General features: G+C 41.5%; 2 protein-coding genes across 5 annotated transcripts in view; one reads left to right on the forward strand and one right to left on the reverse strand.

Moving 5' to 3' along the window:
- DCTN5 (dynactin subunit 5) overlaps positions 1 to 1,702 on the reverse strand; it is a 31,631-nt gene extending 29,929 nt beyond the window's left edge. For 2 of the 3 annotated variants that reach the window (XM_035717626.2, XM_049111287.1), the window contains exons 1-2: positions 1,542 to 1,702; positions 598 to 666 (exon numbers count right to left, since the gene is read on the reverse strand). In XM_035717626.2, coding sequence (XP_035573519.1) covers positions 598 to 666; positions 1,542 to 1,589 — 117 coding nt within the window. In that variant the 5' untranslated portion in view covers positions 1,590 to 1,702. The remainder of the gene's footprint in view (positions 1 to 597; positions 667 to 1,541) is intronic. The other variant, XM_035717627.2, reaches the window with a different exon arrangement.
- Positions 1,703 to 1,791: 89 nt separating this feature from the next.
- The window catches only part of PALB2 (partner and localizer of BRCA2), a 28,147-nt gene continuing 10,778 nt past the window's right edge, over positions 1,792 to 19,160 (forward strand). The window contains exons 1-9 of one of the 2 annotated variants that reach the window (XM_025416165.3): positions 1,792 to 2,020; positions 4,333 to 4,392; positions 4,731 to 4,833; positions 7,634 to 9,091; positions 10,901 to 11,775; positions 12,114 to 12,185; positions 15,564 to 15,725; positions 17,366 to 17,451; positions 18,387 to 18,548. In XM_025416165.3, the coding sequence (XP_025271950.2) occupies positions 1,796 to 2,020; positions 4,333 to 4,392; positions 4,731 to 4,833; positions 7,634 to 9,091; positions 10,901 to 11,775; positions 12,114 to 12,185; positions 15,564 to 15,725; positions 17,366 to 17,451; positions 18,387 to 18,548 (3,203 nt within the window). In that variant the 5' untranslated portion in view covers positions 1,792 to 1,795. Of the gene's footprint in view, positions 2,021 to 2,111; positions 2,250 to 4,332; positions 4,393 to 4,730; positions 4,834 to 7,633; positions 9,092 to 10,900; positions 11,776 to 12,113; positions 12,186 to 15,563; positions 15,726 to 17,365; positions 17,452 to 18,386; positions 18,549 to 19,160 lie in introns of those variants that run through there. The other variant, XM_035717621.2, reaches the window with a different exon arrangement.

Consider the following 19,160-nt stretch of genomic DNA (forward strand, 5'->3'; position numbering starts at 1 on the left):
GGTCTCTTGTTGCCTCCTTTTTTCTTTTTCTTTTTTTTTTTTTTAAGGTTTATTTATTTATTTATTTATTTGTGATAGACATAGAGAGAGAGAGAGAGGCAGAGACACAGGAAGAGGGAGAAGCAGGCTCCATGCTGGGAGCATGGGACGTGGGACTTGATCCTGGGACTCCAGGATCGTGCCCTGGGCCAAAGGCAGGCGCCAAACCGCTGAGCCACCCAGGGATCCCTTGTTGCCTCCTTTTATCGAATCTTTGTGTTCAATAAAATTTGGAGTGGGCCGGCTGGTGGCTCAGTGGTTGAGTGTCTGCTTTGGCTCAGGGCGTGATCCCAGGGTCCTGGGATGGAGTCCTGCATCCAGTTCCTCCCGCAGGGAGCCTGCTTCTCCCTCTGCTTGTGTCTCTGCCTCTCAATCTGTGTCTCTCATAAATAAATAAAATCTTTTTAAAAAAACAATTTAGAGAATGAAAAAAAAAAGGGAATTCGTAATGTACAGCAATAAATGGGAGTCGTGACAACATATGATCTGCCCAGCTAATGTGATAATTAGTGGAAAGAAAGCAGAGGTAGGCATCTTGGAACTGGCTTCTGCCCTTACCTTGCCATTGAGAACAATGTTCTGACTTCCGCACAACACCGACTGGCGACTAACTTTGTTTCCAGACGCCTGAAAGCAAAGAGCAGAAAATGGGGCTGGGCAAGCTGAGTGGGTTCTGGGCTAAGAGGTCTCCATCAAGAGAGCGGCTATTGGAGAAAAAAGGACTTTTTTGGGGCGGGGTGGAGTCTTCCATGGAATGAATCCCGGATAATCAAACCAAAGATAGATTAGGAAACCATGGATCCCAGGAAGGCATCCAGGATTTGAATGTGGTAGGTGTAGAGCCTAATAACATCAGAGACGGGGATTCAAGTCTCAGTTCTACATTTCTATCCCTAAATCCAGGATAATGCCTTTACCCATATCGGAGTTGAGAGAATTCACAGCAACACTTTGTGAGCCCTTACCATACTTCAAGCAATTTACACGCATTATACATTGACTATATATATAATATATATTATATGTTATATAGTATATATTAATATACATTGACTATATATTATATAATATATAACCGTATATTATGTAACATAATTATATATTGTATATTAATAAGTAATATTATATATTACGTTGACTATAAAGAACCTAACCGTCTTCTATCACATAGTAATAAAAAAATATTTTTAACTTTTTAAAAAACACATTAGTCTAAAAAACCCCGAAACCCGGAGTTATTATTGATATTACTGATATTCTTGATATTAGGGTGGATGAGACTTCTCCTGCTTTCTGGAAGGCATTTGATCTTTAGGAAATCAGGAATACATTTTTTTTAAAACCCTAAAACTGGCCATGCAAGGCGTTAATAACGAAGGTGGGCCATTCACTAAGCGGCCCCAGGTAATGTCCGACTAAACGCCAAAGGGGCCCAGGGTGGGGCTGGGGCAGAATGGGGACCTCAGCCTCGGGAAGGGGAGGGCAGATGAGGGCACGCGCACCGTCTCGATGTACTCGGACTTGTTGTAAAGCAGCTCGCCCAACTCCATGGCCGCCGACCCTTTTCCGCAGCTCCCGCTCCTGTCAGGGAGCCTGTCAGCCGGTCAGTCGGGGATGGGATGCGGGATACTTCCGGCCGCTCCTCCACTTCCGCTCTCGGCGTCCTCCGCGCTCATCCGCAGCTCGGCCCTCCGCTAGGCGGCCCCGCTCCATTACTCGGCCGTCGCGGGCTGCGCGTGCGCAGACGGAGCGGCGGATGCAATTGGCCAGGTGGGGACGGCGCGCGGCGCTCGCATGTGCAAGCTGGTGGCGCGCCGGGGGTGCGCCCCGTTTCCTGCCCGGGCGCCCAAGGGCCCAGGGTCGGCCCCGGCTCCCTGCGTCCCCAGGCCCGGGGGTTGGCGACGGCTGCTCCTTCCGTTCGGCCGCCGGCCCGATGGAGGAGCCTCCTGGGAAGCCCCTCAGCTGTGAGGAGAAGGAAAAGGTGCCCGGGGTGTGCGGGAAGGGCTGACTCGGGACTGGCTCCTTGCCTCGGGCTTGGGGCGTGGCTTTGCATCCCCGACGGTCCGCGGGTGGCGTGACCTCTGACCTTCGCCCTTTGGACGCAGCGGGCCCCGGGGTGAAAGTATGGAGAGGCCTGTGCACGCGAGGCATTTAAAGAACCGATTGTCTTAGAGCAGTGGTGCATAGATGCGAGGTGCAAAAAGTTGCGGGTAAAGCCGAAGTCCCCTTTGAAGTCCCCCCCACCGCGACGCACTCTCAGTCCTGGCTTCTCCCGCTCTCCCGCCCACCCCCTTGACAGCTCTCTGAACAGCCCGGTGCTGTGGATCTCTTGGCGCGTGTATGTGTGCGTGGTGGGCGGGACGAGGGGGTTTGGAAGGGTGTGCTTGTATCCCCTAAAACCACCAAAAGTCTGTGTTTTGTAGTTGTTTACAAAGATTATGATCTGGATGGTTCTGCAACTTCGGTTTCTTTCTTCATGTTTCATCCATGTTACTTCATGTTAACCTGCCTTGTCTTTTAAAGTTCTAGAGTGTTAGGTGATTATGGAAGGGCCATCTTTTCATTGGACGTTACTCCGCTGAGACGTTTAGTGCGTTTCCAGCTTTTGCTTCTACAGCAGTGCTGCTCTGGCCGTCGTTACCCCTGCCGCCTATGCTCCTGCTGAGGATGTTAGCCTGAATGTATCAGTGCTGGCTGTTCCGGGCATCATGCTAAACTCTTCACTCACAGTAGTTTTTTGTTGTTGTTGTTTTAGCTTTATTTATTTACTCATGAGAGACACAGAGAGAGAGAGAGGCAGAGACACAGGCAGAGGGAGAAGCAGGCTCCATGCAGGAAGCCTGACGTGGGACTCGATCCTGGGTCTTCAGGATTAGGCCCTGGGTTGAAGGCAGTGCCAAACTGCTGAGCCACCCGGGCTGCCCTCCTTCACAGTAGTTTATCAGTCCACTTACCCAACCTACCTTCCAGTAGCAGGTGAAACGGATCTATTTATAAGTCAACCAGATAATTCTCAGGTGTTGATAAGGTGGTGATAAATCAGATAAATAAGCATAGAGAAGCAAACTAGCATAGAGATTAAGAGCGCAGATTGGGATCCCTGGGTGGCGCAGCGGTTTGGCGCCTGCCTTTGGCCCAGGGCGCGATCCTGGAGACCCGGGATCGAATCCCACGTCGGGCTCCCGGTGCATGGAGTCTGCCTCTCTCTCTCTCTCTCTCTCTCTCTCTCTGTGACTATCATGAATAAATAAAAATTTAAAAAAAAATTTTTTTTTAAAAAGCACAGATTCTATTGGATCGTGCCATTTATAAACCATGTGATCTTGGACAAATTGCTGCTTTAAAAAAAATGATTTATTTATTCATGAGGGACAGAGAGAGAGAGAGAGAGGCAGAGACACAGGCTCCATGCAGGGAGCCCAACGTGGGACTTGATCTGGGGTCTCCAGGATCAGGCCCTGGGCCAAAGGCGGCACTAAACCGCTGATCCACCTGGGCTGCCCCTTGCTTTTCCTTTGAATTCCCCAAAGCTAGCTCCTTCCTCCTTCAGGTCTACACTCAAATGGTAGTCCTCAGAAATGCCTCTTTGGCCACCCTACCTAAAGTAGCTCAGGCACTTTCACACGTCCCTGTCGATCTGGGTATTGATTATCATGTGATATCATCTTCTGTGTTTATTCATTTTCTTGTTAATTCTCTGAATCCCTCACTTGTGTATAAGCTTGACAACTCTGTTTCTAGCAGCTAAAACAATAACTGACTCATAGTGGTTATCGGTTATTGTTCTAGGTACTATGGATACCTGGACCATTAACTGACAGGAGATTCATTTGTTGAAAGAATGTCTGAGGATGACAACTCCTGCTACTTTCAGGGATTTCACAGTGAGACGGGGGAAACGGAAGTAAACAGACAGCATAGTTTAAGTATTGTGATAAAGGAAGAACAATGGAGATGTGGAATGTCTCACCTGGATTTCAGGAAGGACCTAGAAGTCTACCCTGGGGAAATAAAAATCTACGTTGAGGCTTAAGAATCAGGACTTAGCTACATGAGTTGTGGAGGAAATGCTCCAGGTGGTAGGAACCATTTACGTAGAGGTGCTGAGGTACTAGAGAGCTTGGTGCCTTGTGAGAACTGAAAGTATTGTGGGCACCTGCTATTCCCTCCACTGTCTATTGCTGAGGGTACCTGCTAAGCAGTGTATACTGGGGTCTGATAGGCAATGTATCCCTTCTCTCTGACTCTTCCTTTCTACCTGCTCAGTATTGTGTGATGTTTTTCTTCTTCCAGTTGAAGGAAAAATTAGCATTCTTGAAAAGGGAATACAGCAAGACACTGGCCCGCCTTCAGGTAAGTGAATCTTATTCTCTCAAATTGAGGTATCATAGTATGAACTATATACCAAAAGTTCTTTTTGTTTTTTAAGATTTTATTTATTTATTTATGAAAGAAAAAGAGAGGGAGGCAGAGACCTAGGCAGAGGGAGAAGCAGGATCCTAGCAGGAAGCCTGATGTGGGACTTGATCCTGTAACTCAGGGATCACGCCCTGAGCTGAAGGCAGATGCTCAAACACTGAGCCACACAGGGGTCCCTATATAAACAATTCTTAAAAATAATAATAAAGCCTTAAAAAAAAAACCCTCCTTTTTCTTAAATTCGTTCCTTGAGCTGTTTTTGTTTTCTCTAGCGTGCTCAAAGAGCTGAGAAGTTTAAGAATTCTATTAAGAAAACAGCGGAAGAACATGATTGCTTGCTTCAGCAGGATACTTTACCACAGCTAAACCACTCAGGTAAAGCTAGCCCATTTACTTCTGCTTGCTTTATTATTCATTTTCCAGGTATATTTGCTTATGATTTTTTTCTCACAACCAAAAGATGATAAGCAATCGACTGTTTTTTTTTTTTTTTTTTAATTTTTATTTATTTATGATAGTCACACAGAGAGAGAGAGGGGCAGAGACATAGGCAGAGGGAGAAGCAGGCTCCATGCACCGGGAGCCTGACGTGGGATTCGATCCCGGGTCTCCAGGATCGCGCCATGGGCCAAAGGCAGGTGCCAAACCGCTGCGCCACCCAGGGATCCCCGGCAATCGACTGTTTTTAAAGTGTGTACATAATTCAGTGGTTCTTTGTATACCTACAAGATGGTCCAACCATCATCATTATCTAATTCCAGAACATTTTCAGCACCCTGAAAAGAAGCCCTGTACCCATAATACCCCTAACCCCTGGCAACCACTAATCTACTTCTGTTTCTGTGGATTTAACTCTTCCGGAAATTCCATGGGAATGGAGCCATACAATATGTGACCTTTTGTGATTGACTTCTTTCACTTAGCATTATGTTTTCAGCAATCGTTCCTCCAAACCTACATCCAAGCACGCATCAGTACTTCACTTCTTTGTGCAGCTGAATGCTAGTCTATTGGTTAGATGTATCACAATTTTTTTAATAAATTTTTATTTATTTATGATAATCACACAGAGAGAGAAAGAGAGAGAGGCAGAGACACAGGCAGAGGGAGAAGCAGGCTCCATGCACCAGAAGCCTGACGTGGGATTCGATCCCGGGTCTCCAGGGTCACGCCCTGGGCCAAAGGCAGGCGCCAAACCGCTGCGCCACCCAGGGATCCCAGATGAATCACAGTTTATGCATCATCCATTCATCAGTTGATGGACTTTTTTTTTTTTTTTTTTACTTTCTAGTTACGTTTTCGGGCCATTATGCTGCTATGAACATTCAAATGCAGCTGTGTGTAGGGATGTATGTTTTCTGTTCTTTAGGGTATATACTTAGGAGAGCAGTATTGCTGGGTCATATGATGATTCTCTGTTTAGCTTTTTGAAGACCTGCCAAACTGTTTTCTGCTACATCAATACCATTTTACATTCTACAGTGATGCCCAAGGGTTCCAGTTTCTGCACATCCTCACCAATACTTGTCATCTTCCATTTTTAAAATGCTAACCATCCCAGTGGACGTAAAGTGGTATCTAATTATAGCTTGGATTTACATACCTAGTGACTAATGATGTTGAGCATCTTTTCACGTGTTTATTGGCCATTTGTATATCTGCTTCAGAGAAATACCTACTCAAGTCCTTTGCCAATATTTTAATTAGGTTATTTGCATTTCTATTGTTGAGTTGTAAGTGTCCTTAATATATTCTAGCTATTAGATCCTTATCAGTGACATACTTTGTAAATATTTTCTCCAATTCCGTGAGCAATGAACTGTTCTTTTGTTCTTTTGGTTGAATTATTTATTTAGTTGCTCTTTCCCCTTTCAACTTTTAGAAATTATATTTATTGTGTAAATATTGGGAAGAGGTTGTCTTTTTTTAAAGAATTAAGTATTTATATATGTACAGAGAAAAAAAAATCCGGTTGGAAGTATTCTAAAAAAAACAATGGTCATTAATTATGTTAATAAGTAATTTATAATCATAAAATTGGAGGCTATTAAAATGGAAAGGTGGTATTAAAATTATTTGACCCCCCAAAAAAGGACATGTAATAAAAAATTAGGTGAGATGGTGGGGAGAATGGGAAGATGTTGTTCAAAGGGTACCGTGTTTCAATTATGCAGAATGAATAAGTCCTACAGCTTTGATACACAATTAGTTAATAATACTATATCATATACTCAAAATTTGCTAGAAGAACTGATCTTAAGTGTTCCCATCCCCCCAACACACACACAAAACCATAACTACGTGAATGATAGATTTTTTTTTTAAAGATTTATTTATTTATTTATTTATTTATTTGAGAGAGAGAGAGAGAGAGTGCAGGAAGGAGGAATGGGGGGAGGGAGAGAGAGAGAGAGTCCCAAGCAGTCTCCCGCAGAGCATGGAGCCTGATGCGGGGCTCAAGCCCATGACCGTGAGAGCATGACCCAAGGCAAAATCAAGAGTCAGATGTTTGGGGATCCCTGGGTGGATCAGGGGTTTAGCGTCTGCCTTCAGCCCAGGGCGTGATCCTGGAGACCCAGGATTGAGTCCCACATCAGGCTCCCTGCATGGAGCCTGCTTCTCCCTCTGCCTGTGTCTCTGCCTCTGTGTGTGTGTGTGTGTGTGTGTGTGTGTGTGTGTGTGTCTCATGAATAAATAAATAAAATCTTTAAAAAAAAAAAAAAGAGATGTTTAATGGACTGAGCCACCCAGGTCCCTAGAAATGTTGGATTTTTTTTTTTAATATGTTGGATATTTTAATTAGCTTGATTGTGATAGTATTTCACATAGTATTTCACATATACCCATATGAAAACATTTTTTTTATACCTCTAATATATACGATTTTTATTTGTCAGTTGTACCTCAGTAAAGCGGGGGGGAGAAACTAAGAGGAAAGATGATTGCAATAAAGAAGAGATAATCTTTTAGTTTAAAATCCTTTTTTCCATCACCATTCTGTTTACATTTACTTAAAATTATTAGTGTTAGAATATTAAAAATTTGAACTTTGATCTGTCTGAATGAAATATCGACTCTTAATAAATGTATTTTTATATAATATTTTAAAATAAACAATTGGATTTTTTTGCTTCATTTAAAAGGAAAATATTAATTATATAATTTTTTTTCTCAGAATCTAAAAATAAAGTATCTCCTTGTGACACATTGCAAATTAGCACTCATCTGGATGAAGAAACTGGAGAAAAGACACCTGTCACATTTGACATTGAGCCTGAGTCCTTCAACCCTGAACATGGCTCTGTGGAAGAATTACATATACAAAGAACAGGTGATATCCAAGAACATTTTCCCTACTGGGTCGGTGGCCCTGGTGTTGAGAAAAGGCAGAGTAAGCTGCCAGGGAGAAGAAAAAAGCAGCAGAAAAGAACATTTACTTCACAGGCAAGAGACTCTTTGTTTGACACAGATTCACTCATACTGTCTGGAAAAAGACTAAAGGAACAGGAAGAAAACAATGGAGAAAATCCTAGGACACCTATAACTAAAAGAACTTACCTTTCAAGTTCTATGTCTGACATTCCTGGTTCTCCATCACCAGTGATGGAAACTAATGTAAGGGGTATATTAATTCCACCAACTGCCAAACCACAAAGAGATGTTGATGCACTCGTAAGAGGAAATAATTTCCCCATGGTGCCTACACTTGCTTCATTTACTCTATCGAATAGCAGTAGCAGTCATCACCTTGAACATAAGCCTCCTAAAGATGACTGGGAACTTATTACTCACAGTTTAAAAAACATTAACCCTGCTTCACCTGTAAACCTAGAGGCACAAGTGAAAAAAATTACGGTCTCTAAAGATAACCCAGGTATAAGTGCAAGTGGCCAGCTGCCTCAAAGTCCTGACTTAGAGCCAGATAATTCATGCTCTCCAAATAAACTCATTTATGATAACTTATCAGCAGATGAAAACCAAAACTTAAAAGGACAGAATCACACAGAAGAGTCTTTAAAATTTCCCCATAACACTCTTGATGGTAGAAATGAAAGTCTTCAGGAAAATGAGGTTTTAAGTCAATCTAAGAGTCTTAGCCCAGAAGTAATCTCTCCTGCTTCTACAGAAAATCAAACATATTCTTGCACAGTGCTTGAAGGCCTTCTATTTCCCGCAGAATATTATGTTAGAACAACACGGCGCATGTCAAATTGTCAGAGGAAGGTAGCCCTGGAGGCTGTAATTCAAAGTCATTTGGGTGTCAGAAAGAAAGAGTTTAAAAATAAAAGTAAAGACGCAACTAAAAATTTAAACCTTTGCAGTGAAGAGACTGACCAGAGTGAAATTAGGACTTCTGACACATGCACAAAACAATCAAGTTCAAGAAGATCTCAAAAACATCGGTCCTTAACTGAAGTCCACTCTCCCACTGGGCCAACTGAAGATAACCTTCCCAGGAAGGCAGTTACCCAGCCATCTGGTGGAAGACACAGAAGAAAAAGAAAGTCAATCTGCCCACCTGTATTAGATCATCATGAACTACTTTTGCCAACTCCTAGCACATCAGGTGTTAATAGATCCAAGAAAGAAATCACCTTACACAAAGATCAGAATGAAAAAGTAATTATTCAGGGTAAGAGAACACTCCAGTTCTGTGTTAGATATCAGCAAACTTTCTGTAAAGGGTCAAATAGTAAATACTGTCTTTGTGCTCTGTTACAACTAGTCAGTATAGTGGGAAGGTAGCCACAGAGAACATATAAATGTGTGGCAGTAAAACTTTATTTATAAAAAAAGGCAGCTGACTGCTCTATGGCATTGGAAGATAGGCTTTGGCCTATGAGTTATAATTAATTAACTTTTAATGAATTAAACCATAATCAGTGCTCGCTTTGGCAGCACATATACTAAAATTAAACCATAATCATTATGACTTTTTTATTGTCATCTTTAAGCCAACAAGAATACAAAGCAATCAGAAAGTAGGGCAATCTAGTTATAAACTGGGAACTTTTTAAATGTACTTTGAAATAATCCACTGTGATTATAGTAACCTGCTGCTACATTAAACATTTTTTTTTCTTGAGATGACCTTCACATTACATAAAATTAACCTTTTGACTGAAGTGAACCATTCTCTGGCATATAATAAATTCAGTGTTGTGACACTGGGGCCCCTACCTAGTTCCAAAACATGATCATCAGCCCAGAAGGAAACCCTATGCCCCTAACGCTCCCCATTTCCTTTTCCCTGCTAGCCCCTGGCAACCACCAATATGTATTCTATCTTATGGGCTTACTTGTTCTGGATATTTCATATAAAAGGAATTAATACTTTTTTTGTGTGGCTGCTTTCCCTTGACTTATTTTCAAGATTCATCTATGTTGCAGCATGTACCCTGTTTTATGGCTGAATAATATTCCGCTGTATGTATGTACCACATTTTATTCATTTATTTGTTGATGGATGCAACTCTCCCCATCTTCAGCACTCCTACAGCTTTTGGCTTCTAGGCATGCTGTGACAATGTGCCTGCGGAGGTGGTTGGGCCAACTTGATCTACATTTTGAATGGTATAGAACACCAGCTGCTTTAAGAGTAATAAATTAGGGCAGCCCAGGTGGCTCAGCGGTTTCACGCCTGCCTTCGGCCCAGGGCATGATTCTGGAGACCCAGGATCGAGTCCCAAGTCAGACTCGAGCCTGTTCCTCCCTCTGTGTTTCATCCTCTGTGTGTGTGTGTGTGTGTGTGTGTCTCATGAATAAATAAAATCTTAAAAAAAAAAAAGTAATAAATTATTCTCCTTGAAAAGGTGACTTAAGTTTTCTTCAGTGAGAAGAACCAGCATTTTGTAAACTGCTCTGGTAACCTGTTGGAATCAGAATTTTATAATTGGAACCATAGTTTTTTTAGAGTAGGAAGGATTTTAGAGATTCTTAGTTCAGGTCCCTTATGAGAGAACAGGGAAAATGAAGTGAACTGATGTACCCAAGGTAACTGGATCAGCGGCAGAGCTGGGACCAGAGGGACCAGACGTTGGTCTTCCTTCTCCCAGCTACTGCTGTCAGCACTGTACTGTTTTTGGCACTGCCAAAGGAGAACTGCTAGTTAGCCAGCTGGCTTTTGAACCATTCACTGAGGTTTCAGAGTCCTGGTGGGAAGAGTGGTGGATGTTTTGTACTGTATTGGAGTTTAAAATCTCACTCTGTATTGGGCATTGGAGTTTTTTTTTTTTTTTTTTTAAGATTTTCTTTATTCATGAGAGAGGCAGAGACATAGGCAGAGGAAGAAACAGGCTCCATGCAGGGAGCCCAATGTGAGACTTGATCCCGGGACTGCGAGATCATGCCCTGAGCCAAAGGCAGACACTCAACTGCTGAGCCACCCAGGTGTCCCTGGGCATTGGAATTTTGTTGTTAACTTTGTTCCTTTCTATTTTAGGGAAGAAAGATCACTGTCAAAAAGAAGACTCCCTTTCTTCCAGAAAGAATGGTTATCTAGCTTTGGATTCTGCTGTGTTCAAGGCTTCATTTCATGAGAATGAGATGCTAAGTTTAAAGCAACTGTCATCTTTTCTCAAAACCACAGACTTTCAGTTACCTGATGAAATCTTTGGACCTCTTAAGCTTGAAAAACTGAAGTCCTATTCAGAAAAAACAGTTGAGCCTATTGTATCGAAAATGTATGCACAGAAGCATCTTAAGGAGGGAAACTGTATTGTTTTGGAAGAATTGACTCCTACACAAATTGATACTGAAATGAAGGACTTGGAAGAGGAAATTCTGGTTCTCCCAGAAAAAGCACAACCTAAAATGCCAAGCCTAACAAGCCGGTCTCAGAAGAAGGGTCTTTCTTCATCCATATTACTTTTCACTCCTTTAAATACCAGTGCCCCCGAGAACAGTAACAGGCCGACAGCAGACATGTGTTCGCCCACTTTCCCCATCTTAGGCACAACTCCAGCTTTTGGCTCCCAAGCACTCAGTGAAAAAGTGTGCACAGAGACTGTCAGACCAACTTGCTCTACACCCCAACTTCCTCACTTAAAAGACAGTGATCATGTGCTCGCTTCGGCAGCACATACACTAAAAGACAGTGATCAGAAACAACTCGACAATTGGACCAACCTGTCAAAACCAGGTGGCACCCTGGTTGTGTCAGGTCGAGATGGACAGCCTTCCTGTGACTGTGATTCTGGTCCCCAGGCAACACCTCTTCCCACTGAGTCGGTCCCTTTCAAAGACAACCAGCTGTGTGGAAATCCCCAGCCGGAGTCATGGAAACAGTCCACTGAACAGGAACAATCTGCTTCCCTGGTGAGATTTTCTATGAAAGAGTGAAATATCTCAGTGAATTTAGATAGCGTATTACTTTCTTACATGTTGGCTTCTCAGTGTTTAAGAATAATTTAACATGTCTCTTTGATAGGACTATACTATAACCTGTTAAGTTCAGTTGGGGGAAGTTAAAGTTAAGAATGTATTTTTTAAATATGGGGGATCCGATTCCCTTTCTTGTCAAGGAAGCAGTCATATGGAGCTTTGCTCTTGTTATCAGAGAAGGTAACATATATCGAATAGACATGATGATGAATGAGCAATGCAGGAAGACATCTATAAAGCCTAGATTAATGGTGTGACTTTTATTTCCACAGACTGAAGTAGCAGAGCTTCCTGCTTGTCAAAGCTCAAACCCAGGCCACCTCCAATTGGTTTCAAAGTTAAAGGTCAGAAGACTGTTCCATTATGTGTCTTGTGTCTTACATGTAAAAAATTTAATGAATTGCTAGGAAAATTGAGAAGAATTTGATCTTAACACTACCCAGGCGTTCCCCTCATTCTTAATTTAGCATTGTTAAATAAACTTGGTGAAACAGATTCAGAAAACATTTAAATTCTTTGTTTTTTGCAATATTTAGCTGTATTTATATTTTGAGATCTTCTCTGGAAGAAATTTCTATGTCAAGGTATTGCCAAGAACAACTTAAGCTAGGTAACTCAACTTTGTATCTAAATTTAAGTCAGGCATTTTGGGGCGCCTGGGTGGCTTGGTGGGTCGGTTAAACATCAGCCTTCAGCTCAGGATGATCCTAGGATCCTGGGATCAAATCCCACGTCCAGCTCCCTGCTCAACAGGGAGTCTGCTTCTTTGTCTCTCCCTCTGCTCCCCTGCCCTTGCAACCGTTGTGTGTATGCTCTCTTTCTTTCTCTCAAATAAATAAAAAAATAAATCTTTTTATATATATATATTTGAGCCTCATTTAAAAACAATTTTTTTTAAGATTCTATTTTTTATGAGAGACACAAAAAGAGAGGCAGAGACATAGGCAGAGGGAGAAGCAGGCTCCCTGTGGGGAGCCTGATGTGGGACTCAATCCCAGGACCCTGGGACCAAGACCTGAGCCGAAGACAGATGCTCAACCTGAGCCACCCAGGTGTCCCTAAACAAATCTTAAAAAAAAAAAAATCATGTATTTTGACAGAGAGGGAGAAAGTCACTTATGGCCCTCCTATCCAAATGGTGTAGTCTTTCTGGAAGGATCACCTATGATGATTTACAAGAAAGTGGGTAACAATTGTAGATTATAATGAATGGTTGGGATGCGTGGGTGGCTCACTGGTATCTTATATAATAATATATTACTTAATAACTAATATATACTAATTAGTATATATACTAATATATGTAGAATAATATATATATATATTTACGAGAAATACAGTTAAAACATTGTTAGTGCTATTTCAATAAATCCCAAGAAGTAGATTGGACCTGTGTCCTAGTTAAGTTTTTTCATGATACTTGAAATAGCATGGCACAGAACATGGTTTCCCAATCTCAGTACTCTGAACATCTGGGGCTGGGTAATTCCTTGTTGCAGGGGCTGTCCTGTGCATTGTAGGACATTTAGCAGCAGCCCTGCCTCTACCCACTAGAGACAGTAGCACTCTGTCCCTGGTTATAACAACCCAAAATGTCCCAGGTGTGGCTAGATAGCTGCCAGGGAAAGGTTGCAAAAACACTCCCAGCTGGGGACATCTGGTCTTCTTCAAAAGAAAGAGCTTGAAACCCACATAAACTGTTTCTGCCGACTACTGGCTACATGATCTTGGGCAAATTATTTACCCTGTGAGCCCCAGATTCCTTTTTTTTTATTTTTTTTATTTTTAATTTTTATTTATTTATGATAGTCACAGAGAGAGAGAGAGAGAGAGAGAGAGGCAGAGACACAGGCAGAGGGAGAAGCAGGCTCCATGCACCAGGAGCCCGACGTGGGATTCGATCCCGGGTCTCCAGGATCACGCCCTGGGCCAAAGGCAGGCGCCAAACCGCTGCGCCACCCAGGGATCCCCGGATTCCTTTTGTATAAAGATATATAGTAACAGTCATTCCAAAGCTATTCTTGAATCACTTTTAAGAACATTTCTTAAAGAATCAACCATTTCATTTGTATTTTTCTAACTTGTAGGTAAAAAGTTATTATTCTAAGTTTTTTTTCTTGGTCTGTTTGTATTCACTTACATACGCTCTATCTCTAGTCCCCATTGTCTCAAGTATTTTTTTCCTCTATCAAACTTAAGAGATTTACCATTCCTTTGGTCTTCCCAAAAAAACCCTAGTTTTTGGTTGTATTGATTGTTAATTAGGTTCTTTGGTTTTCTATTTGACTTATTTCTGGTTTTGCCCTTAATTCCTTCTGTTTTTCATTGTGCTTATTACTTGTTCTTTTACTAACCTCTTGAATCTGTTTTTTTCCTTTAATTTTTCTTGTTTTTTGATCAATGCCTTTATGATTATAAATTTCTTTTGGACATACTACTTTGGCTATACCCTGTGAGTTTGGATACATAGTGCTCTCCTTGGGATCCCTGGGTGGCACAGCAGTTTAGCGCCTGCCTTTGGCCCAGGGCGCGATCCTGGAGACCGGGGATCGAATCCCACGTCGGGCTCCCGGTGCATGGAGCCTGCTTCCCCTCTGCCTATGTCTCTGCCTCTTTCTCTCTGTGTGACTATCATAAATAAATAAAAAATTAAAAACAAAAACAAAAACATAGTGCTCTCCTTGTTTATTTGTAAGTACAGTTGACTCTTGAACAACACAGGTTTGAACTGCACAGGCTCATTTAACAGGCAGGCTTTTTTTTTCCCCCCCAGTAAACACAGTACAGAATTGTAAATGTATATTCTTTCCCTTATGACTTTCTTAATATTTTCTTTTCTCTATACTTTATTCCATATAGTACATAATATAACATATCAAGTATGTGTTGTTTATGTTATCAGTAAGGCTTCCTGTCAGTAGTAGGCTATTAGTAGTTAAGTTTTGGAAAAGTCAAAAGTTACATGCAGACTTTGTGTGGGAAGTCAGTGCACCTAACCCCCACGTTGTTCAGGGGTCAACTGTAATATGTTGTTTCAGTTTTATTCCCTCTTTAAACCATGGGTGGTTCATCAGGGTGTTTCATCTCCAGATAGGCAGGTTCTTATGGGCTGCATTTTGTGATTAAATCTGAATCTCTTCTACTCTGGAGCTATACATTTTTAGATCTTTTATGATATAAGTGTGGAGAGGGCAGATTTTTTTAGTTACTTGAGACCCACAAACCTCTTTCTTTTTTCTTTTCTTTAATTTTTCTTTTTCTTTTCTTTTTTTTTTAAGATTTTATTTATGAGTAATCTCTCCAGCATGGGGCTTGAACTTACAACCCCAAGATCAAGGGTCACATGCTCTACCAACTGAGCCAGCCAGGTGCCCCACTCTTTCTTTTGATCTATAAAAACTTTAATTAGGGGGATCCCTAGGTGGCTCAGCGGTTTGGTGCCTGCCTTCGGCCCAGTGCGTGATCCTGGAGTCCCGGGATCAGGTCCCACGTCGGGCTCCCTGCATGGAGCCTGCTTCTCCCTCTGCCTGTGTCTCTGCCTCTCCCTCTCTCTGTCTCTCATGAATAATCAAATCTTTAAAAAAAAAACTTTAATTACATTTAATTACATTTACTTGGTATTTCATTTAATCCTAATAACCCAGCAGTTTTAATACATATTCTTTTCATGAAACAGATCCCAAGTATGGCTTTAACATAACTGCTGTTGCTATTTATTTCAGAATCCTTCTGGTTCCTGTTCAGTGGATGTGAGTGCCATGTGGTGGGAAATAGCGGGTTTCAAAGAGCCATGTATCATAACTGCCTGTGAATATGTAGTTTCTCTTTGGAAACCTCTCAATACTTTGCAGTGGGAAAAACTTTATTCCTGGCACTTTACAGAGGTAAGTCAGAATCTTAGAGCTGGGAGCAGTTTTTGCAAACATTTACATGGTAATGTCGCTGGGCAGCTTACCAAGAATGGGACCCATGACCATGTAAGAACAGAGATGAGTCCTTTTTCCTACCATATCATTATGAAAATTTTCAAACCTAGAGAAAAGCTGTATAGTAAGCACCCATATACCTACCCACCATCAAGACTATAATGAACATTGTGGTTTTGTTTTGTTTTGTTTTTTATTTATAATAGTCACACAGAGAGAGAGAGAGGCAGAGACACAGAGGGAGAAGCAGGCTCCATGCACCGGGAGCCTGACGTGGGATTCGATCCCAGGTCTCCAGGATCGCGCCCTGGGCCAAAGGCAGGCACTAAACTGCTGCGCCACCCAGGGATCCCAACATTGTGTTTTATTTAAAAATTTAAAAAAAAATAATAAATAAAAATAAAAATTTTTAAAAAATCACCCGATTTTTGAGAAACAGATTTTTATGCTAGATGTATTAGAGATTAGAATTTTGTGTCTTTTCTGACTCCTAAGTTTGCTGAAACCTGTGTTCCTTACACCTTCACCAAAGCATTCCTCCTGCTTCTTTTCTATATGTATTTTCTGCTAGTCCTTGTCCATCTTCATTCATAGTTTACATACTCTCTATCCTGGTGTGCCTAACACTTTTAAATTTGCTTTTTTCTCACTTAACACATGAACATTTTTCCATGTTTCTACATATCCATACTTCTTTATTTTGAATTTTATTTTTCCACCTTTATGGAAAAATGACTGGCAAAATTGTAATCTGCTTAAGGTGTACAAGCATCCAACTCTTGGTTTGGGCCCAGGTCGTGATCTCAGGTCCACACTCAGTGCAAGTCTGCTTGGATTCTCTTTCCTTCTCCCTCTGCCCCTCTCCACCATACATGCGCGTGCTCTCTTGCTCTCTCACTCTCTCCCTCTCCTTCTGTCTCAAAAAAATTAAAATAAAGGGACGCCTGGGTGCCTCAGCGGTTTGGCGCCTGCCTTTGGCCCAGGGCACGATCCTGGAGTCCCAGGATCGAGTCCTGCATTGGGCTCCCTGCATGGAGCCTGCTTCTCCCTCTGCCTGTGTCTCTGCCTCTCTGTGTCTCTCATGAAGAAATAAATAAAATCTTTTTTTAAATCTAAAATAAAATAACAACAAATGCATTAGCTCACATAGTTCCTTTTTTTTTTTTTTATGAGAATGCTTATGATCTACTCAGTAAATTTCATTGTTTTCCAGTGTATCCACAGCTTCTAGCACTGTGATTTGCATAGTGGTGCTAAACAGATACTTATATATGTGAATAAACTTACTTTTTGAAGAAACATTTTAAATGGCTGTACAGTATTCCATTTGTCCACATGGCAGGATTCATTTAAATATTCCTTTATTGTTAGAGGTGTAGATCATATTAAATAAATGCTGTGATACACATAGTTTTGCATATGACTTATTTAGATTTACCTTATAAAAAGAGGATGCTGAACTTTCTCATATTTGTCCAATATTTGAAACTACCCTGGTACAGTGAAAATAAGAGAGGATGTGACAAATTTTGGAAAATTTAGATTAATTAAAAATGAAACAACCAAATATAATTTTTGGCTCTTTTGGTTTTATTTAGGTTCCAGTATTACAGATAGTTCCAGTGCCCGATGTTTGTAATCTCGTGTGTGTGGCTTTGGGAAATTTGGAGATCAGAGAAATCAGGTATGTGGTTCTCAAAAAGTAGTTTTTTCTTTCCCTTTGTCTTTGTCAAACTTGTTTTGAGTGCAAGTTGTAAAGTAGGTTTGAATCTTAAAAGAATCTAAATTTAGGGGTGCTGGGCTGGCTCAGTCAGTAGAGTATGTGACTTTTGATCTTGGAGTTGTGAGTTCAATCCCTACTTTGGGTGTAGAGATTACTTAAAATAAAATCTTAAAACAAAAAAATCTAAGTTTAGATCCAAGAGAGGTTTTGAAAAACCCTATCAATTGAATAATATCCCTTACTAAAGTTTCCATTTAAAATTGGAACTTCAGGGAGCCTGGGTGGCTCAGCGGTTGAGCATCTGCCTTTGGCTCAAGGCATGATCCCAGGGTCCTGGGATCAAGTCCCACGTCGGGCTCCCCGCATGGAGCCTGCTTCTCTCTCTGCCTGTGTCTCTGTCTCTCTCTCTGTTTCTCATGAATAAATAAATAAAATCCATCAATAAATAGATAAATAAATACAGTTGGAACTTTAGGGGCATTTGGATGGCTCAAGTCGATTGACTTTTTTTTTTTTTTTTGAAAATTTTATTTGTTTATTCATGAAAGACACAGAGAAAGAGAGGCAGAGACACAGGCAGAGGGAGAAGCAGGCTCCATGCAGGGAGCCCAATGTGGTTCTCGATCCCTGGACTCCAGGATCACACCCTGGGCTGAAGGCAGACGCTCAACCTCTGAGCCACCCAGGTGTCCCAGCTCTGACTCTTCATTTCAGATCAGGTCATGATCTTAGGGTCATGAGACTGAGCTCCACACCCAGTGTGGATTCTGTTAAAATTCTCTCTTCCTCTCCTTTTGCCTCTCCCCACTCTATAAATAAATAAATAGGAACTCAGTCCTTTCATATGAAAAGGCTTACTCCTGATTTCTCCACATTTTCCCTTATACTTGGTTTAGGTCATTACTTTGCTCCTCTGATGGTAAACGTGAAAAGCAAGTACTACTGAGTTCTGGAAATATAAAAGCTGTGCTTGGCCTGACAGGGAGGAGGCTAGTCAGTAGCAGTGGGACCCTTTGTGACCAACAAGTAGAAATCATGACTTTTGCAGAAGATGGAAGGTAAGACGGTTGATTTTAATCATTAAGAATGCTTTTATCGCAGGCTTTGAGACAAAGATCACTAGCTTCTTGTTTTTCTGGGCTTTAGGTGTTGTATAGCAGGTTCTGCCCCAACACTAGGAAGCTTGACATGTACCAGCAAGGAAGCTAGTGGAGTGGACAGGCTCAGCAAACAGTTCTTCAGTCTGTTTAGAAATCTCTGTGTATCTTTTACATATCACAGGTGTCTCAGGATACCAGACTTTTCTTATTCTGCACTTGGTTAATTCTTTCAGTTAACATCTAGATGCTGACATTGTGAATGTGTTATGTCTAGCTCTGAGCTCTTTCTCAGCCTCTAGACCTGCATGTCTATTTATTAGACATCTAGTGGATATTTCAAAATACCATGTTGAAAACGGAACTCCTAACATCTTCTATTTCTATTATACGCTTGTTACCCTTTATTATTTATCTGTCTTTTTTAATAACAGAAGGGCATGGGCCTAGTTTGTCTTACTTACTCATGATCCGTTGTAGTAATCTAGGCAAGAGACATATAATTGCCTGCTTGAATTAGCAAAGTATTAGTGGAGACGGGGAGAAGCAGACAGATTTGAGAAAGAGGAGACT

This window comes from Canis lupus, chromosome 6, assembly GCF_003254725.2.
Source record: "Canis lupus dingo isolate Sandy chromosome 6, ASM325472v2, whole genome shotgun sequence".
NCBI classification, from domain to species: Eukaryota; Metazoa; Chordata; class Mammalia; order Carnivora; family Canidae; genus Canis; species Canis lupus.